This window comes from Triplophysa rosa, linkage group LG1, assembly GCF_024868665.1.
Source record: "Triplophysa rosa linkage group LG1, Trosa_1v2, whole genome shotgun sequence".
NCBI lineage: Eukaryota > Metazoa > Chordata > Actinopteri > Cypriniformes > Nemacheilidae > Triplophysa > Triplophysa rosa.
In genome coordinates, this window is record NC_079890.1 from 30221219 (window position 1) to 30244370 (window position 23152).

Genomic DNA, 23152 nt, shown 5'->3' on the forward strand with positions numbered 1-23152 from the left:
CTTTGCTGTTTATTGTGGCATGTTGTGATGCAGTGTTTTCTGCTACCTTCCATTTTGTTTTTCTGTTTCGATCCTAAAGTAGGGTGTTCTATTTATGAGGCATTGCAAGACCTTGTATCACCTCACATTCCTCTTGTTTATTTTATTGCATGTTTGTTATTCCTGTATGTGTGTGTGTCCCTATTTGGGATGTGCAGTAGTGCTAACACAAGGGAAAGTAGGGAGGGAGCTGTCAACATCCATGTTTATTTAGACACTTATGTATTTGAGTGTGTGTTTGTCAGAGTAAATGTTGTAAGGTTGTGTGTCTGTATGTGCGTGTGGATTATATATGACAGCCAAATAGAATCTATAAGAAACTTATATATTGTTTGGCTCAACAAAATGAGTATATTTCAAGTTTGGATGCTTTTCTGCAACTGACATGTTGCCAGCCCTGATTGACATTGAAATCGTGATCTCACAGTAAATTCAGGGCCGGAATGTAACTATTGAGACCAACACCAAAAAGGTTGAGGAATAAATCCTGTCGCTCGAGGCAGTCAGTGTTAAATAAGTTTTGTTATTATTGAACTGGGTTTTTGTAGTGTGGTATGCCAGAGAAAAATGTTGCTCTTTCATAATTTAACAGACAGATAATTTGGTTTTCTAAGAATTTGATGAGAACTGTTGGAGTTGATATTGAAATCACTGCCTTTTTATTGCAGACTGGATATGTTGGCAAATCTAAGCACGGATAGACCTTTATGTCTCCGATAAAGCTTTAGAAGAAATCGACTATATTAAGGAAAAAATATGAATTCAGACTGATGTTAAGGAAATAGTCATGTTGATTCACTACATGATTCTCACTCATAAAAGGGTTTGAGGTAAGAATAATTCGTATTTAGAATTAAGCATTGTTTAGTACTACATGGAAAGCCATACAAAAAGGAAAGTATTTTCAAAGTGGCCTAAAAATGGAGCTGGAAATAATTATGGGTTATATAAAACTATGAGTTCCCCTGGTGCACTTATTATCCTATGAATCTCTTGCATTAAGTGTAAATATGTGCATGTTTCCATTTACAGTATGTGAGTGCACTGCATATGTCTGATTATTGCTTGGAAAACAGTAAGTGTCTGTAAATCACATGGCTGATTTACCAACGACAACCCAATGAACTTTTCCCATTCAATGTGTTAGCAGAAGTGTAAGTAGAGGGAGAATGTGCGTTTGAGAGCAGAAGGCAAACTTCACTCGAGACCAACACTTAACTAAAGGAACAAACAAGAGACAAACACAACTGAGATTAAAGGGCAGATTAGGAACAACGAAAGACATCAGACCAAATACATATATACTGTAGTACAGTGAAGTGTCCAGTATTGCTAAATTCCATTTAATTTCCTTATCTTTAGGAAATAATACATATGACAGATTGAATGAATGAAATGTATAGATTTTTACAAAACAGCATTATTTTAGCTCTCGCATTTAATTATTTTTGTCTTTTCTGAAGGCTGTCTAGAAACACTGCGTTTTTAACATTTGGCATAATATTGCTGATGGCAATTTTGAAAGTCTACTTAAGATCAAGAGTTATCATGTCAATCCACAGCCCACACAGTTCATTGCTCAGTATGTTGTTTGTTTCTCAGTGTGTGTCTGCATGTGTTTGTGTGTTTGTGTGCCGCTCGCATCTGTTCGCTTCCGCATCGCTTCTGGGAATCGAGAGCGCTCATATTATCAGCTTTATGGCTCTCTGAAATCCCCAATCAGCCAGATCCAGAGCCCCTTGAATTAATTGATCCCTATATCGAATCCCGTGGTGTAATTAAGGGGATAAAGTGGTAAGAGGCAGTCAGTCTAAGCCCTGTTCCCTTAAGACCATTCATCTCTGCAACCCATCACCACACACGCACACATGCTGCATTATTCATAACCGCTTTACATGGCCATACATTTGCACGCTTTATAGAGATGCCTTTAGATGCAGGAGGGGATGTTTTGAAACATTCAGATTGGGGTGTTATTTTGTATGCCGTTTAACCCTAGTCAGTATTTATTGTTGCTCTTTGTGCGGGGTGGGGACACCACTTTTCAAAGCTACTGAATGAAGAATAACAGCTTTCTCCACGATGTGTGTGTAGGAAATGCTAGTTAGGGAAATAAATGGATTGTGCAATGGATCGTTCTTTATCTTTTATTAAGATAAAGAACGAGTTTTGTTTGTTGGACAGAGTTGTAACGTCGGTGTTTCTGTGTAAGTAAATGGTTCCTGTATTGTTATGGTATGGCAAAGCTTCTTGCTCAGCTCATTGCACTTTATCAAATGCATTATGAAACCTGCAGGTATTGTTCACCTAATGTGTTCAGACATCCTGCTCATTTGACACACAGGACCACTTCGTGTATATTTTTTAAATTGTTTAACAGGTAAGTGTGCATTTTCAGAGTGATTTTTGTGTTACCTGGCTATATGGTAGAGTCCAAGCACGTTCCCTTCTTGAGATTCAGCAACACTCTCGAGTCTCTTAAGCTCAGCTGTATAGCTTGGGATCAAACTGTGGACTGAATTCATCATATTTCCCCCCACACAAACATGCGGAGAGCGAGAGTGAGAAAACGCATGACATTTGGAATTCCATCTTCACATCAAATTGCCAGCAAGGTCAGGCTGTGTATATCACTTATATATATATACTGCGGCATTGAAAACGTTCTCCAAACCTTGACTAAATGCTTAATGTAGCCAATCTCATTTGATCCCCCGTTGGACAAACTGTGAGTAAATGCCCAAGAGCTCCAATGACTACCGACATAAGGCGTTATTATAAAATAGCACATTTCAGATGCTTCGCTGATGGTGATCTGGATACATAGATGTGCCTACTGCCACCATGTCAAAGTAACTGCCACTTCGGAACTGAGAGATGGTTGCCCACCCGTTGTTCTGTTTCATTATAATTGAAAGACAACACCCTCAGTAGGGATGGGTATAAGACAGTGTAAGTGTACTGCAAACTAGTCCACTTGTGTTTTTATCATTTTGATGGTGTATAGAATATTTCTTAACACTATCTTGACACAGTCTGCTGTTTATGATACCATTGTGAGTTACAACTATGCTTTCTTCTATTTATTATCTGATGCAGTGAAAAAATATACAAGGGGTCCAAAGTTCTGAAACCACTGGTGAAATTATTTATGTTTGTAAAAAGTTTATTTGAAGAGTTAATTTGCAAAAACAGATAACTCATTTTTTAACAATTTTAAAAAATCATGTTTTTTTTATTGTGCATTCCAATTAATATCAATCAAACGGCAGTTGGCTTGTTTTATATGAAGTAATAATAACTAAAAAAATAAAGCTAACTTACGCAATAACAACAAAAAATGTGAGCTATCTTTTTTCTAATTAAATGTTTTAATTTCATAGTATTTGGTATGTTATTGTATTGGTTTAATGAGAGCAAGCACTCAAGCTGACATGGACTTCACAGGTTTGTTTATTTAATTATGCATCTAATTATAAAATCATCTATTAAATATTTCTAAATCTTTTTAAAACGTTGTTGTTTTAAAATATTTCGTTTGTGTCCAGGTTTTAAATCAGACTTTTAGACCCAATGTACATTATACTAAAAAACATAAAAAACAAATTGTCCCTGAACTTGCTGACATTTACATTTATATTTATTCATTTGGCAGACGCTTTTATCCAAAGCAACTTACAAGTAGGAGAGCGTATAAAGCATATAAATGCTGACATAGTGTAGCAACTAATCCATATGTGGTCAGTTTCAGGATTCTTTCCATGTCTGCTAATCTGTCAGCGGAGAAATGAGTTCACGTTGACCTTGACTTGAAGCAGAGAGTGAACCTCCCTGTTACACACTCTCAGGGTTAAATCAGGGTTTCTATGTTGTCCGTCATATGATGCGATAAGTGGGAAGGAAGAGGTTACAGACATCAATTCGGAGGTCCAGAACTTCAACTCCATGACACTGCATAAATACATGACATGAAACGGCATTATAGCCAGTGGGTATAAATACAAAAATAATAAATACCACTATTGTTTAAACAAATATTAACTTTGATCTGCACCACAAAAACACATACTGTACACTTTTCAAACCCTTCACTGATGACTGTTTTTTAGCTGTGACAGTCAACAGACAGAGAAAACAAGCTTTTAAGAGCTGAAAATTGTCACTGGCAAAACATGTTCTGTAGTATAATACAATGTTTGTAATTTAGTGGTGTTTAGGTTTTATTTTGACAAAATATGAATTTTACTTTTTTTGGCAGCAGAATACAGTACAGTACCAGTGGGGCTAACTGCCCCCTACACCTTTTTATTGTATTTAATGTAGATGTGTGTGTTGTTTTAAAACCTACAGTAGATTTTGCACAGTACAGCTCCAATATTAGTCTGCAGCTGGATTATTAAACTGCAACTCTCTGAAATCATGAAAATGTAGCATTCCGATTTCTGGAAAAGAAATGCAAGGCTCTATTAGGAATATATTTTGATGTAATGGAGTCTTTTGAGTATGTAATATGTATGTCAAGTATGCCTTCTTTTGAATACTCTTCTTCAAATGCAACATTACATACCTCAATAATATTACTGCTGTACTACAAATAAATGGTAATAGAACATACAATTACATATTTCAATTATGTGAAAAGTTATTGCAGGATTTTCTCATCAGGGCTGTTGGATCTTCCGCAGCACTTGAAATGGTGATTTAATTTCTTCACTTCATACTGAAAGGGAGAAAATTTAGGACACACAAATACCAAAAAAAATCAATTTTACAAAGTGCTAACAGCCTTTGATTGAATTTCCCTGGCATAGAGAGAAGAATATTAGAAAATCATAAATCAGGTAAACATATCGCTGCATTGACCGGGCATGGGCTGTACCCGTATGTTTTGGTATATAATTCTTGATCAGTGGCTGACAAAGGCAGAGTTAAATATGACAGGGAAATTCATTTCAAAAAACCATCTTGAGCAGAACAGCGGCGAGAGCTGATCAATGATGTTATTAATTACCCTAGCTGTGTATCGACTCTCTCGCGCTCTATATCTGGATCTCCATTTCTTTTCATTTGGCCCTTTTACCACAACCTAAAATCTGATCTCGATGAAGATATATCGGACGCTATTGACAGGTTATGGGGGACAATCGTTTTTACACACTGCATCAAACTCTGCAGTCCCATTTTCTCTTTAGGTAATGATCTCTTTTAGAACGAACGGCTAATCACAGTTTTAGCCAAATTTCGAGGCAAGAAGAGAAGGCAATCCCACAATGCACTGCAACAATAGTACGGAATCAATCAAAATATATAGTTGCACACTACTGTATACAGTTTGTATATAGTTGATAAATATAGTGTCCTGTGCTCTTTTTACTACTTATAAAGTGACTGTCTATATCAAGTGGTCCAAAGAAGTCTTTTATAATGGTTCATGTCAGTTAGGATGCTTCCGTAAAAGGCACATGTCTAGACCAGAGCTTGCGCTACACTTTTTCATTGTCCGTCATTTTGACAGACAGGCTCGTAAAAAATCTGTCATAATCTATTTTTACCCGTCACTATGGTGCAAGTTGATGTTACGTGCTAATTAGCATGTTTGTGACATCATCGCTATGTGTACATGCGTTTACTCTCTGAACTTACTGAACTGAATACCCAATAAAGTTGAAGTCGTTTAATGTTTCTGTTGTCTCTGACATAAAATAATAATTACAGACACATGTTTATAATCAATTGTTCAGTCAGTAACAATGACAGGTGCTTTAGATGCATTGCAGAATCAGATCCAGAAACAACGCTTCAAACAACGTTATCGTTGTGTTATTATGAAAAGTGTTAAAAGATTTTCAGTTCATTTTGCAACTATGGCGAAACAAATTAGACGGTGGTGAGCCGTCATAATCTTATGCCTTGTTTATACATGCGCCTCGCTCTGCACCACGAGTCTCCGCTGATCCCGCCAGGGGCGTAGCCAGAACTTTTTTTTAGAGGTGGCCAGGTAAGACCCAGTGATCTTATTAGGGAGACCAAAAAATCCTTACAGACAGAAATTCTTAAACTTCTACTGTAATTTACACCAATTCTTCATTACACATAGTTTGCTGGTCAAAACATACACAAAGAATGTAAAGCAAACAATTTATTCGCAATGCTTTCATGTGCCAACATTATTTTAAAATAGCTATCATTTGCAGTAAGTTAGCATTTTGTATAGAAAATAAACATTGCAGTACCCCAACTTAAACTTTAAAATGTAATTAATGAATGGAATCCAGTTAAACAAGTCTGATTTTACTGACCTGATCCTTCTGCTCGCGATGAACTTCCATGGTACACAGACAGTATACTGTCACGAAGCGGTTAGCAGCTGTTCAGCTATAGCGCTCAGTGTTTGCGTCGGCGTATGACATCATATTAAAGCGAGAGTAATGTTCTCACGTTACTTTCAGTGTATAGGCTACATGATCTGCGCAGCACTCCGTAAACTCCGACACACATCTTAAAACTGCTTCGCACAACAGAGGTGGCCAGACAGGTGGCCATCCATCGTTCAGGGGTAGCTGTGGCCACCCATGGCCACCATGTAGCTACACCCCTGGATCCCGCGTGGGTTTTCCTGAATGGGCAAGGCGTTTATGAGTAATGAATGGGAAACATGCGCCCTTTCCCCCGGTCACGTACGATCACATTCTGATGAAAGGAAATGATCGGATGCTACCAGCTTGACATAAAGGGGAATTACAAATTGCCCTCATTGTAATCCGTCAAAATGACAGACGGCCTTCAGATTTTTCCGTCACTGGTAAAAAAAATCTGAAGGAGAATTTTCGGTTAACGCGACCTCTGGTCTAGACGGTAGGCGGTTGGAATGAATGCGGAACGGAGCTAACATTTCGTGAACGCAGTAACTAATGGTTTGTAAAGATTTACCCGCAGTGTATATAAAGGCTTATTGGTGTAAATCGTCAAAATGTTTCGTTTATGCAATATTTCTACACCCAGGCAGTCTGTATTTGCAGCATTATATAAATCATGGTCAAACACGGTCAAAAGGTTAGGGACAAGTTTATATTATTGAGCCCAAAAGAAGTTAGGGAGTTTTTTGGGTGTAATAGCCCAGCTCTCATACCTTAAGGGTCATGTTGGACTTCTGCCGCAGCTGAGAGCTACTGATCCAGGGTCAGTCCGCTGTGAGTGCTTCATCCATCACGCTAGCTACTAGACTTCATGAGGCTGAACACGGAACAGAGGAGGACTCTGGAGAGTTTAAGCATCCGTCTACCAAAGTAAAAGTCATCAAACTCTCTAGGGCATAGGGTAAATAATGTACTTTTTAAACACATCTCAAGAGTTGTGTGCTTTTACGTGACTAAGAAGCACAGATACCAAAATAAATCATGTTATTTACAATTCATCTAGAATGCAGTTCCACCAATAGGCGTGTTTTATTGAACTATTTTAGTGTTCTTGTCAAATTATATTCTGTCTTTGTATTATTTAAGGCATTTCATGTTTACATGCCAACGATGTTTCATTCACTGAACAATTCATTTGGAAAGCTTCCCATAAACATTGCATAAATGCAATTAGTTTTGTTTCATCTTGACTTTTGATAGGGAAAAATACGCAATTAGATGATATTCTTTAGATGAATGTTTAACAGTTTGCACAGCTGACGAAAAAAGAAACCAAATGGATAGATCTCGTGCAATCTAATTATCACTGTAGACAAGATACACAATAATCCAAATAAAGCAGTCGTCTGAAAAAAGTGTGAAAACAGTATACATTTAATAGCTTTAAAGGGATAGTTCACCCAAAAATGAAAATTCTGTCATCATGTACTCACCCTCAGGTTGTTCCAAATCTGTATACATTTCTTTGTTCTGCTGAACACAATAGAAGATATTCAGAAGAAAATGTCAGTAACCAAACAGATCTCATCCCCCATTAACTCCCATAGTATTTATTTTCCCTACTATGGCATTAAATGGGGGATAAGATCTGTTTGGTTACTGACATTCTTCCAAATATCTTCCTCTGTGTTTAGCAGAACAAATAAATGTATAAAGGTTTGGAACAACCTGAGGGTGTGTAAATGTTGACAGAATTTTCATTTTGGGGGTGAACTATTCCTTGAAATTGCATTATATAGCACAGATCTGTTTGGTTTGAAGCAGTACTATGAAGCAGTACCGTGGCTTTGAGTAATGCAGTATTTTAATGTACTGGGTTTAATTCTGTTTAGGAATTTTCCATCGAAACTAAACTGTGCTATGATTATGTCTGATTGATTGACACTGTTTTGAGAGAAGTGAAAATGTTATCAGCATTGGAAAAAAGTGATCACTTCCGAACTCTATTGGTTACTGCCAACAGATGGTGGAGTCTGTGAATATTCTCACAACCCAGCTTCATTAAACTTGAAAAGACTTCATTTACAGGCATATTATTAGGGCAGATTACTCATTTTCAGCATTTTACCGTAAACTGTAAATGTAAACTGTCTCACTGACTCAGTCCAATCATTCACATATACGTATTGCTGGTTAGTATTTGTTAGCCAACAGCATACCAACAAACATTTTTTTTACGCAAAAAAGGTATTCAGTGTGTAATCACACAAATATAACAACTTTAATGATCACGCAATACCACACAGAAGAAAAACTAAACCCATTCACTGTTATATCATGGTATATTTTAATTTCTGCAGAGACAAAAATGACAAGCAATTTATTTACAGAAATACCTGTACAAAAGCAAAATATATGTAAAGTAGATCATAAATAGAGGTGGGCTTGCGCTCAGTACATTTGCCATGTTCAGCTAAGCTGCGTGCATAGTGACTCCTAATAAAACAATGATTAAACTCAATCCTCAATTCTACATCAACATCCAAGTCAAAGGACAATTAGAGTATGATTTAAATCACGATTTCTTTTTTCATTATTTGTGACGTGTCCTATGACCTAAGCGCTACAACTTAAGTCTTATATCTTCTAAGTTGAATGCTTGAGGAACACACACCTCAGAGGGCACATGAGTATGTATTTCACCTCATTCAATAAAATGTCTCGTTTGCTTGGGAATTTAAGATGCAGAGAGTTTCCAAATATGTAAAGTAGATGCAAAAGTGTAGATACAGTATAGTACTCATATGTAATGAGCTGATATTAACTGCACATCTCTTGCGTCCCTCTGAGGTGCGTGTCCCATTGGTAAACCTTTGGTGCGTTCTTCTAGCTCTTTATACTAGGAAAACTGTGTGTCTCAAAGCGTTTATGTTTGATCCCTAATAGACTTAATATTGTGTTTTTCTGCATTGACATCCTTACCTATATTCTCCTTGAACACTAAAGTCATCCTCGCTGTATAAATCGCAGTTTGGACATGTGACCATGCTAACTTTGAAATGGATGGATATACCAGGGTATCACCTACAGTATGACATGTACAGTTGTTACTCGTAGATATACTTCACAAAGTTTGACTGAGCTTACTTAAAGAAGCCACAAGAGAAAAGCTTTTGTTATTCGAAAGTCTATCATAGTAAAATTGCCAGGACTGTAGTTTCAGCATAAAGTACTCTTTCTCCACTTTTAGAAAGCATCTCAGTACAATTGATTTCGTACTGGTTAAAACCAACGAGTCATACCAATAAAGGTATAAAAAGGCACAGTTGCATATTTTGCATTCACTCTATAGTTTTGTTTAGATTTTTTTTGTCTTTTTTTTAAAGAAGCACTACATATACAAAGTGGCACTGGGACGAAAAGGGAAAGCTATGATGGATGAGTTCTGAAGAGGGATTCATTGTGAGCAGGCGTATATTTGAACACAGACATAAAACAGAGATCTAAGGTAAGTGAGAATCCTCTTGAATCGTGGAATTGAGTTTGACAAATCACTTTCTATATAAAGAAAGGTACGACTGTGTTCTTGGGAAAAATTATATAAACATTACAGAACCGACGAATAAAGTACAGCTGCTGTAAAGGAAATATATAAATAAATAACAAATGAAATGACACCAAAACCAATGAGTCAATCACTAATGTGTGTGTTTCTTTTTCATCCTCATCAAATCAATATACACAGTCATATTACAATGTCTGTAGCAAATGCAAGCAATGGACTTCCATGTTCACAGGGTATGATAGTTTGATTTTTTTGTACTTTTTTCTTCATAGTAAGTGTAGATTCCCTTTAAACGTGCAATAAAAAGTACATATCTATGTATACAGTTTGTAAGCATCATAGCACTTCTTTTAAACACGAGTAGTACATACAGACTACAGATTCGGAACCTGCATGAAAGGCAGTCCATTCAAACCGAAGGAATCATTAACATACAAAAAAAATATCGATTGCATCTGAATAATTTACCACAGGTTTTAAAAGCAAGATGCCTTCTTTTCTTGCAAATGCGTTCTTCAGACATTGTTAGGGATAGGCCCATGATGCATGTATATGTGTGCATGTGGTTTCATACTTCACAAATTTCCTTCCCGCTTCCCCACATTGCACCGAAATGTGTTTTGAAGGTAATTAAAGCGACGCGTAACCCAACCAGGAGCTTTGCAGGACCTTTCCAAGTTGTTCGAGCCATCATACGTCACGTTGTTCCCAATACTTTGGTTATACAGCGGCGACATGCGTTGCATTGCCATCGCTCCTGTAGTCACTGGAGTTTTTCTGTGATTGTCCAAGTAGTTCACTGCGACTGCTACGAATGACACGAGGGACACGTGTTGGTAACTCTTTTGAAATGTGCGGGATCGAGTGAATCTATTGAATGAGTTTATTGCTCTATTTAACATTCATTCAGCGAGAATGTTACACAGGGCCAGCCCAAGCTTTTCAGCAGGGCAGTATTATTAGACTAATTCACCCCAGCAGCATATCCAAATAGTGTTCCTGTGGCTTTATGGGATCATGTGTATTTACAACACGTGGATCTATTTCGAGTGTGATTGCAAGGGCCTCCGAGGCCATTTCGACACCAAAAAATAAAGAACTTAGCATAGTTTCACACACTTAGAGAGAAAGGTGAACAGAACAACCACAATTACACATATCCATGGCATTCAGGCAAATAACTCACAATCTCAAGGACGTAAAGAACCTTTCTCTATTTCCAGAGGTATACTGAGAAAGGACGGATGAGCGAGATGAAAACATATCGCTTATGGTTTCAATGCATGTGTCCGAAGTACGTTTACAGTATATATATGTACAACAGCTCACCGACATGAGACAAGCGTGCATTACTGAATTTGTGTGTGTTTGTGTTCCTTTTTGTGTACAGAATGCGAAGTTAGGCACACAGGTAAACTTGCTTTGTGCGCTGTAAGTTTGCAGTTTACAGCGCGATCGAAGTTCACTTGCGCCATTTGAGTATCTACAAAACCCTCGTAAAAGGCTAAAGTCAATGATCGTGATGCCCGACCACAAACACTCTTCTATTAAAGCCAACACTCATCATCATGGGATGATTTTCATCCTTCATTGGCTTGTCTTTTTTTTGTCTTGGTTAATGTGATCGGTTTGTCCAGAGTGGATAGTTCAGTACTTGGACTGATTGCATATCGACATAATACATCCACATAAAAACACTCACAAAAACAAAAAGATTAAAAGACAGAACCTTATCGGTTTCAGTCCACAGCAATGGTAAAAAATGTATAATCCAGATCCGTTTCAATGGGCACACACTCTCAAGGGGTAATGCATGCATGTTTATAAAGAGGTCTACAGAAACCAGGCAGCACTTTGGGGAAGTCTACGGGGCCCGAAACGCTAGCAACAAAGTAGCATTCCCGTCTCTCCACCTTCGCCACTTCCCCCCTCTTCATCTCATCCTTCTCAAACACATTTACAACATGTAATTCCGTGGGTTTTACTTAAAGATCTAGTTAACTTTTAGGGTGGCGTTGCACTAGCTCTCATTAAGTGCAAGCGGTTCAAGGAAAATCCATGTTGCTTTGCAACAGGGTTTGCTTTGCTAACAGCATCTCTGACCATGCTGAGTCACTGTTGTTGTCCCCTGTTAGCCGCTGTGTGTTGTTTACAGGTAAACCTCTCGCCTGGTGAGAGTTCCGCATTGCGTCGGCTTGTATTCGCCTGTGGGCGCCAGCGGAATCTCCTCTGTCGGGCGAGACGTTTCCTCGCTGGCGGAAAATCCGGCCGAGCTGAATGCGTCGTAGGATGAGGAAGAGGAGGCCATCTTCTTGTTAAGGAGATTGCGGTTGCGGTCGCCCAGCAGGTGCGAGGGGTCGCCATTGGCGACGGCCAGCGTCTCCTGGCTTCCGGGCTGGTCAGCGACGCTGCTCCCGGGGGAGGTCATGAAGGTGGAGAGTTTGGGAGGGGTGGCCTTGGGTCTGCGTTCAGGCGAGGTGCGCACGGGCATCCAGCAGGCATCCGAGTGGCCGTATTCGTCACACTCCCGGGTGCATTTACCCGTCATAGCTACGTCAGGCAGGGGCCGCGAGTCTGCTCAAACAAAGAGAAAGACACAGAGAACAGGGAGAATATTCGTAATGATGCTCGGCTTTAAATAGATGGAGAACATAAAAAACAACACAAGTATTGACACATAAAAATTAATTGTGATATGTGTTTCATGAAATTGGAAGCATCATTTTTTTATATATAATATTTATAATGGGCTTGTGTTGCAAGCACACATGTTTTTCTAATCTATGTAACTTCATGTGTAACACATACCACAGTACACAAAATGGAAACATACACGAACAACACTGAAAGCTAAAACATAAACCAAAGAAATAATGTGAGCTCTAAAAACAACACCATGCTTTGAAAACGTGGGGCAATTCTACTGTCCTGTGACTTCTGACTCCTAAACTAACGGCCTGAATCCATCTCTAATGGCTGCTTGTTCAGCTGATGTATTTTTGTGCATTTTGTACAAGTGTGCAAATGTGTGTGTTTCAACTAACAAGCTGACTCTACAAAAGCTGAGATGACGACTACCATTAATGTTTCAGGAGAGGAAACGTGTTTTTATCCCCTTCTTGGCTTGAGAAAGCACCTGGAGTTTACCTAAGAACAACATACTCTAGAAATGCCTGTAAGACTGCACTTATATTCTCCTTAAATCTTTAACGCATTCAAGCAAAAAATAGAAATAAATAAATGTGTTCTAAGCGTTTTCCTGACTGAGGCAGGGTAAAGAAGTCATCTAAGATTCAGCATCACAAAACCACCTTAAGATCTCATATTTATTATATTCCAAAATATTTCAGAACAATTGTTTTCGGTTTATGCTTCTAAATGTCGAACATACCATCAGATGCAAAAAACACAGCTAAAAATAATGGAGTACATTAATCTGAAGTGCAAACAAATGCGACTGGCCACTCAAGCGCACGTAAGATGTTAAGATTCCTAAGATTCTAGGATGCCGGAGAACAAAAGCTGCAGTGTTAGAAATGGTCAGTTAATGACCAAATGTGAAGTATGGCACAAGCAAAAGAGGGTAAGCGCAAATCTAACAGAAAGCATGCTGCCTTTGGTTAAAGAGCAAAATGGGTTTTAACCATAGCTTACTTTTAATGTTCTTTTTCTCCTGCAAAGAAAGAATAGGGTAGAATCACTGTTCGGTTTCTTCACAGTGTAATATTAATCCATTTTGAAAAGTTTATCATACAAAAAAAGGATGATGTGTTGCAGTTATCTGAGAATCAACATGGCATGATTTAAGATCTAGACAGACACGGCCTGGGATGGTAGCAACAAAAATAATACACACACATCTGTCCTGTATCTGAAGAGCTACGTTTATCCATTTCTACAAATAATACAAAAACATAAACTATTGCTTAACTTTCACATTTTACCTTTTTCACACTTTTCTTTAATATCTCCTAGACAGAAATGAGATTAAATAGAGAGACTTAAAGAGAGACTAAAGGCCTAAATTAATTCTTGTGGGCCCCGATTATCTCACAAAAATCTCCTGTTTCAGGACAAATCCGAGATCTGCTATCAAGAGTTAGATTTTTCAGTATGAACTAGGCCTGTCAAATGATTAATCGCGATTAATTGCATCCAGAATAAAAGTTTGTGTTTATGTAATGTATGTCTGTGTACTGTGAATATTCATTTTGTATTATTAAAAACATACACACACATGCATATTTATACGACAAATATAAAAATGAAATTAATTTAAATTATGGGTAAAAATAAAGAACTTTTATTCTGGATGCGATTAATTGCGATTAATCATTTGACAGCCCTAGTATGAACTCAATTGTTTCACATCAAATTCCTAAACTAATTTATCTGAGCATAACATTTACAGTATTTTAATTCATATACATTTGTTTTATTTTAGGAGAAACAACTGAGGCAAAGTTGATACCTAAATGAAACAACTATGAACTTTATTCAGACCTGCTATGACAGAGCAACCTTTCAGCAATATCATTTCCATCTGGGCATCACTAATCACATAACAGTCTTAAATATATATACAAAGACCGTCACTGAAAACTGTTCATTTGCCACAAACCAGTTTAACATCCCAGTTGTACCATTCACCGGTCTCAACCAAACCCCAAACATGTCAGTCTGACCGGACTAAAACATCTGTAGAGCTCCTGTTAGTTACAGAGGCATCTGTGTGGTTGCATTGTGGGCAAGTAAGAGTTAGCTGGATCTGACTGAGGCATTGGGATGCTGACCACATGGACAGTTCAATGCTGCTTCCTGTGCGCTTTTACAAGCCGGCAAGGCTAGATTGCCGCCCAGCGTCTAAGGAGAGGTGTGGAAGTAGGTTTGCCGCACAATGCTCCATTGCATGCACCACTGAGCACTCAGTCAAGCAACAGTACCTCAATAGCACTAATAACAAAGATGAGTGTGCAGGCTCAGATCTGCAGGAAGTCGATATGCCAGAGCAATGTTAATGCTTCAGACGGGGATTACAAAATGGCTGGATAAATCTTTTATGACAGTTAATGTGTTCGCAGAGGAATTAGGCACTGTAACAGGTTATACACGTGCACGACCGTCAGGGAAACTTGAAGATCAGAGGCGTTGTAGTTTTACCTGCTTTTTTAACAGTGAGTTTTACATCTGTATATGGAAATATCTTACTATTGTCTTTCTTGACTCTCTGTCGAGAAAATGGCCGTTTGATTAAAGCAACAACGAGCCGTTTTTCGACCTTAAAATAATCTCTCTAAAATTATTTTAGTGGTAGGACAACTCTTAACTGGACGAATTTTACTGCCGCTGCTACCTAAGGAGCCCTCTATCGGCTGAAATCACACTTGTAACTTTGGTAAGCGGGTAGGTTCCCAAGCCCCGCCCATCACCTGCTTTACGTTTGGTTTTACTCATAGCCTGGGTGAAGTAAGCCAACATCTAGCAATAAGACGAAACGATCTAGTTCAACGCAAATCTCCAAACCATCACCATGGCAGAGCCAGCAAATAAAACAGAGAAAAAAAGAGAGAGAGATCTGACACGAGCCCGAACACGAATCAATATCTGACGGACTTGCACTCGGTGAGGCGAGCTGCAAGAGGCAACGGGTTGCAAAACAGATGGAGACCTAACGTTAGCCTTCCTGCTACTGGATTTGAAAGTCTTATATGTATTTTTTTTCTTACTGTCCTGTACTTTTGAGCGTATTAGTAATTTGGCTGTGCTCAGGTTGTTTATTGGCGCACTAAGGTTACTGGTTCACAATTTATAACCGTAAGGTAGACTAGAGATAATGTAATGTTGCTGGGTCTCAATAGCTTACGTAGCATGATCGTGCCTTGTCATGAATTTAGTGTTATGCTTGTAAATGATGACTACCAAACCACAATAAATGTTTTATGGTCAAAAGTTGCTGATTCCTTAGTTCATGCACGTAGACTAATGTTATCGGTATCTATAGTTACTATGCTAGACACTATTCACATAGCGAGTTGAGTGTAAGTTATTGATTGCACCTATTACAGAAAGCACAACACCTGGTCGCGAGTGTGTTTCCGAAAATATAACTACAGAAAATTATTTGCATTGGTTACTAAACACATTCACGTCCATGCGTTGTGTTTTGGGTGACTGCAAATGTATTATGTAGCTAACGTTTGCAAGTTAACTGCTATGGAGCTAGCACGCTATGCGCTAACGGCTAACATCCATACAACCAAGTAAACCCCGTGGGAGCCAAAATAGTGCTTTAGTACATGCACAGTTTATGAAGTGAGTTGTGACATGATGTAACGGCAGTTTCTGCTTAGTCAACAAATGTATGTGTATTGTGCTGCCCACATGGAAGCTTATACAGTGACAGTATTTACGACATTGATAACAGACAATTGCGCTTATCAACCACATGGGGGAACCATACACCAAAGCGGCTCCTTGTTGCTTTAAGTTCTTCCTGAGCATCTCATTGTCTCATCTCTTTCTATTATTGTCTCTCAGATACAAAAGATTTTCGACATCTGTCTATTGTTTCCTACAGCATTGTATTTTGCTCTAATATTTAATGTAGTGTTACTTCAGCGTTCAGTTCTTGTGTTCAACTTTGAAAAGCTACATGTATTCATTATTAAAGCAGTTCAATCACAGTCAAGCAACTTAAAGTATTTATTTAAATTATGCAACTAATAAAATTGGGCAACTATATTTATATTACAGAATTTATTTAAAATATAATTAAATATAATTAAATTAAATAATTAATATTTAATTAAAATATTAATATATACTATTTACATATATATATATATATATATATTCACTATTTACACAAATGAAAAAATAGATATTAAATATGTTTTCAACATTTGCTGTGAATTCATTTCAAATGTAATATTGAAATACTGGGTGGCTTATTATAAAGAAAAACTCTTTTCCGTTATGAAAACAGATGGACTACTGTCATGCTAATAAAAGTGTGTGAACATTGAGGAACATGTTATGTCAATGAGCTTTTTGACTAATACTGTACAATGTCTCAACAGATTCCAGTGTCTGGTTCTCACAGTGTCTGTTCAGGCCCTCAAGGCCATAAGCTGGGCCTTTCATGTATCGCTTACTCTGCTGTCTTCAGCAACTGTTTCCTCCAGTGAGAAACAACAAAAGAAACGGCGCGCGTGAGAGAGCTGTAGTTCATTAGCCGCTCCCAAACAGCCTGGTGCTCCGGGCTATTCTTCTGTTTGAGTATTCCAGCATTAAACTCTGGGACAAACCACCATTATTACACAGTGAAATTTCACAAGAATGGTCATTGTGAAATCGGTTATGGTTTTGCCTGAGCCTGTAAAAATTGCCTTCAAAGGGAAGAAGCATGGGATTTTTGTATTAGATCATATTGTCTGTGAATCGATTAGGTTTTTTTGACACGCTCAAGTGAAACTTCTAAGTGGCGGATATGAGGAACAAGAATTTACTATTCAGCGTTCTCCCCCAGCTGAAACAATCTATAAACTGTGGATTCTGTCATTTTGTAGTCCTATTTTTCATTCACTTCTAAGAACGGATAATCTCATTGCAGATGAAACAGAACATTGTCTGATTTTGGGCCACGGCTAATGTAATGTAACGGCATGTAATTGCGATTTGCACAATCTCTGTCTCTTCTCCAGCTCATTATAGAGGTAAGATGGAGAGCGTTTAAGATGTCACTCAGAGACACGCTCTGAAGCCGCAATAATTCAAAGCATTTAGACGGGGCAGTCACAGGTCAAACGCGCATCCAGATGAATTCAATCGCTGGCGGAATGACTTCACGTCCAACTTGTTTCATTTAAATGAACCTCTTCCGGGAGTGAATACGTCAAACTGAAATCTTCTACAAAGTCAAACGAGGCTAAAAAACACTCTCTAAAAAAAAACACTTTTGTATGGGCCTGAAAAGTCTTCCTTTCAAAGTCTCCCTAAAACCCCCTGCCTTTAAATTTGACCCCAAGCCACTTTTAAAACTCTGTTTTGAGCCTCAAAAGCAGGGGCTAAACAAAAGAGACCGTACTCGGGCCCCTGGCCCAAGGCGGGCCGAGCGAAGCCGGGTTGCACAGAAGCCGGAAACGGCTCTGTGGCACGCTAACTGTCATTCCGCATAGAGGGCTTTTCTGCCGACGGGGGCTCAGAGTATAATGCCTGCCATTTTCCACAGCCAGTTCTTTTGAATAACTCAAAAGAAACATCCACTCTTCTCCGACGGAGGGTTTGAAAACGAGAGATCGAGGGAGGGAGGGGGATGTGCAGAAGATATGGCTCTCAGAGCTATTCTGCGAGTTAATTACGTGTGGACAAAAGTGGATTCCCTGGCGCAGTTGGAGCTTTGCTGTTGTGAAGCTGGTAGCAGGCTTCTGGAAAGCTGTAAGTGGGCCAGAGGCTCGGCTAATTGACAGGGATATGAGGATTTTGTCATCTATGTGTTTGGGTGTGTGTTTATTTTGTCTTGCTGTTTAAAGCTTAATGCCTTGCTTTGGCGTGTGCGAATGTACTTGTGCGTGAAAGCATTCGTCCTTCTATATTTTTAGCGCTCTGCGTCTGCATGTGTCAGTGTTTTCATCGCCTGCAAGTTAAGCCTCGTTCCTCGGAGGCCAGCTGAACTACATGCTGGTCTTTTGGTCTGTTTTCCAGATGGGAAGCCCTGCCAAAACGTAACTGCCAGTGAGCACTGCTGACCCCACTGTCCAGCCACTCTGTGTGTGTCTGGAAAACAAAGAACAGCCGAGAGGACAGTCTGAAAAATCATTCAACGCAATCCAGCAGATTATCTAGCAGACAGCCGGCATCTACCGCATGCACACACTGTCCTAGGAGACACGACAAGCTTCTTGCGTCTGGTCATTTTACTATCCACACTGCGATAATGATGAAACAACATGCGTTATTTGGCCCAAACTTAACTTCCGGTAGACCTCCGCAAAGAATCAATAGCTTTTGAGTAGTTTTAATTTCATTTAATACAATTTATATACAATAAAATATTAATATAAATTAAATATAAAATAAAGTGTTATATTACAACCAAACACAGACCGGAAGTCAAAAATATAGTCAAAATGTTTGAGATTTAACCAATGCTAATTCTACATTGTGGCAGAAATCATTCATGTAAATGTTACATTTGGTCAGTCCTTGTGAGTCAGGCTCAAAAAGCCATCTGATGCTTCTGTCACCAGTTACCACAGACAAATACAGAAGAAAAACAATAAAAACTCTCCTTTTTCTTGTGGTTAGAGCTCTCTCCATTGGATTCAATAATCCTGGACTGTCCTTGCTGACTTATTAGTGCCGCTGATCTAATGTTCTCTCTGTCTTTCTCTATTTCTTCGCACAGCATGAACACTCAGAGTCGAGCCCTCGCATTTATCACCCAACATCACTTTTCCACACACACACTCATGCTACATATACAAACACAACAAATTCCCACCTTAGTACACACCACCCGCCGAGCTAACAGAGCCACCATAATGTGACCTAGCTTACTTGCAAGGGGGAAAAAAGGAATAATTTAGTTACACAAAGTAACTTTTTAGCGCTTTCTCTGGGAAATTCCCAGCAAAGTGACATATAATGCCCTCTGATAGCATTAGTGGAGGTAACGCTGCAGTCAGCTCACGAGTGCTTAGGTCGAGCTAATGTGACGGCTGAAAATGAGCTGGTAGAGCTTCAGGAGGCTGAGGCCGTGTTGACCTGGTTTGCTTCAGTAGCCTCAGTGTTGGGCTGCATATGCTTTCAGAGGAACTGCATCAGTAACCCGGCACAACAGAGTGTACAGTAACACAACAGCCAAAGAACCATGTCCAACATGACACAATGAGATGCGGATGAGTGATGTGTGTATTTATTTTTCTCTCTTCCTTTTCTTCCTTTATCTCGACCCACATCCTCTAGTTCAACTACAAAATTATGACGCAAGAAAAAATCTCTTCTATATGAATCAATGTTTTAAATGTACACTGTAGAAATATATTTGTAAGTAATTTGAGCTTTTTTCACATTATTTCAACACAACACAAAAATAGGTTAAACACTTTCAACTTATTTTTGAAGTTAGATCAACTCACCACCAGCCAAAACTCAAAATAATGAGTTGAAAGTACTTGTAAATCCAAGTTGAATGCCCTTGTTTTACATAATGTAATAAATTCTACATTAAATTAATATATCTGTTCAACAAAAATCTGCTTTATTGCTGATATATGTGAATGTCTTCCCTAACATTTCAGAGATCTTAACCATATACTATATATTTCTCAAGATACAAAGAAACACAATTAAAAACACAATTGTAAATCTTGTTTAAAATATTATACTATACATTATATCATATACAACTATATACAGTACAATAATGCTGGTGTCCTTCTGAAACCTCATATCTTCATATTTTGTGATTTTAAATAAATCGGTATTATTAGTAAACCTTTATGTTTGCAAATATGTAACCAATAAAAAGTATTAGAAAGTGCTTGTCAAGTTTGACAACAGTGTATTTTTATCAGTTAAAAAGTACAGTGTTTTTTAATTTTCCGAAAAACTGCAAATTTGCACATACAAGGTTTTGGAAGGACAGCGACAATATATTATATTGATATTCTTCATAAAATTCTCCATAACAATTCTCCAGCTATACTCTTAACGTTAAGGTTATAGTCGTGTACTCCTACATGTCTGTTCTCTGTTTATTTCCTAAACATCTCTTTTATACATCTGAGACAAAGTTGACGCTTGAATCATAACTCAAAACTCCATTAAGTCTCTTGAGCTACAAAAGAGCAACCTCTGAGCGATAAAACCTTCTACTGGGGTTTTCAATCCACTCTATACATCATAATGAACAACCACACTGAGAAAAACCCACGCTCACTTTAAATCCACCGAACGGCCACAGAGCAGGTATAGGTGGTTCTTTACAATACTGAAAAGCACTTGGGGAAATAATTAGTCTAGCGTTTGGGCTCTCAGCTATGATTAATTGAGGAGAGATTAACTAGCATAATTTCATTCAGCCGACTATCTCGCTGCCAATTACCTTATGCAACTCACTCTCTCGCCATCTCCGTTGTGTCCCTCATCAGAAAGCGTCACGAGTTTCAGAAATATGGCCCTCATTTTCACCAGTTCTCATCTATCTGTCATAAAATTTCTGCTCACATGCATACTCAGTCAGAAGTCACATGTCTCGCTTTCTAAATTGGAAAATCAGATTTCCACAGTACCCAAAAGTACAATCACACATTGTGAAGCTGAAAAGTCCGGAATGAAGGCAACATTCTCAAAGTCAAAAACATTTCAGTGGTCAAATGCACTGCAAGCGCTGACACATATATTACACAATTTCCATGACAAAGGTATGAGTGATAGGGTGAGAAGCATTCAGGAGGTGGACAGACAGTAAAAATTGTAACATGTATATACAGTATATTAGAAAATGGTAGGGCTTGAGCTACTATTGACTGTGTGTTGAAAGAGAGACAGATATATAGAAAGTAAAAAGCAGACGGGGATTAAAATCTCACGTGCGCGTGTGTGTGTGTATGTGTTTGCGGCAGTGTGTTTTCCCCTCACTGTTGGTCTTTAGACTGCGTCTCATTGGCTCAGAACTGGATGCCTTATCGCACACTTCCAGACGCACACACACAATAGCCTATTTTACACCATTAAATGCGTATTTGTCAAAACACAATTTCAATGAAATCCCACAAACCTACTGGTTTGTGCTTTACTCCACTTACCACCGAGGGAACGGAACAGAGTGACTAACTCTGTCCGTCTTTCTCTCTATACCTATTTCATATACATACAGAGAGAGAGAGACAATAAATATTAAAATGTAAAACAGACTACCAGACTACCAAACTCTGTTTACTGTAACAACCGTTCCGCTGCGATTGGACACGGACACAGTCTTAGCATCCACTTTTGAACGAAATTACTACCGATTTAAAACAAAGTGTCTTTATACTTCATGCTACATGTAATCGATTTGTACATGGTCACAAAATCATTTTCTACTGAAAAAATTTCAGTGAGAAGCCGGGCTGTATCATCACTTCAAATCATGCAGGATACTTATGTACAACGTGCAGTTTGTATTGCACATCTAAACAACAACAACACACACCTCACCGTCCCTGCGGAAACAGACTCATATGCTCTCTGTTAGATGACCTAAGTGGCCACACACTGCACCGCTTCGCCCGAGCTGTGGACCCTGCATATATTTCCCATTGAAAAGCACCAGATTGAGTCACCACACTTAATTCCCAGCATGCCAAGGGGCGTAAGAGGCTAATTAAGTAAACCGGTGGTAGAGAGGGTCTAGCTGGCTGCTCCAGATCCTAAACACTAAAGGCTTTTGGCCCTTCAGGCCTGCTCGAATTGAACTCAAATTCGCTAAATGAGTGAGGTTCATATTTCTGCGGGGTTAAGCCGTGAGGTCCTAGCGAGATGTCCTCTTAGTTCTCGTTCGCACCTCATCAAAAGTGGAGTGAACTTTCGGAGAATAGTTCCACGGCCATAGACTGCGAGCACCTTGCACTGCGTATTTTTAGTTGATACTATGCGATTATCTGAAAAGACGAAATGGGGACATGCTTATGGGCCCTGTCGATATGAGGATCAACATATTCTTTTCGCCTGCTCGGCAGCAAGCTTGAGAACAGATAATTGCTAAAACATTGCCGCACCTCATTTTATGTTCCCGTTTTAGCACCTGAAAACTTGAAACTTCTCGGCGTCGTTCCTGTTTGAAGGGCCCTTTGTGCAAAATAAAGACGCTCTTTAATTCGATGGAGCCGAAGAGGTGGCACATTAAGGTCGTTTACTAACTTAGCTTCAAAGTAATAACAAAATGGCTTAATGCAGTACGAGTGGTTTCGCTCAGATTAAAGAATTTAATTCATTTACGTAGTCCCATGATGTTAAATTCAGCCGGTACAAAGAAAGAGCTGTTTTTAGTGCCTTTATCCTGCACCCAGCCATTTTGTCATCGCAAAACGCTCCATGTGATCTCTATTTCAAATGTGCAATTAATAATACAATAACAGTGAGTCCAGGTGTTATTCAAATCCGACAAAGGCATGGACTAGAAAGACCAAATCCTCCATCAACACCT

At 38.7% G+C, this 23152-nt stretch overlaps 1 protein-coding gene across 6 annotated transcripts in view; it reads right to left on the reverse strand.

The window, feature by feature from the left end:
• Positions 1-8718: 8718 nt before the first annotated feature.
• The window catches only part of pcdh7b (protocadherin 7b), a 118213-nt gene continuing 103779 nt past the window's right edge, over positions 8719-23152 (reverse strand). For 2 of the 6 annotated variants that reach the window (XM_057334370.1, XM_057334361.1), the window contains exons 3-4: positions 13615-13633; positions 12421-12534 (exon numbers count right to left, since the gene is read on the reverse strand). In XM_057334370.1, coding sequence (XP_057190353.1) covers positions 13617-13633 — 17 coding nt within the window. In that variant the 3' untranslated portion in view covers positions 12421-12534; positions 13615-13616. Of the gene's footprint in view, positions 12535-13614; positions 13634-23152 lie in introns of all 6 variants that reach the window. The other 4 variants (XM_057334347.1, XM_057334337.1, XM_057334355.1 and 1 more) reach the window with 3 other exon arrangements.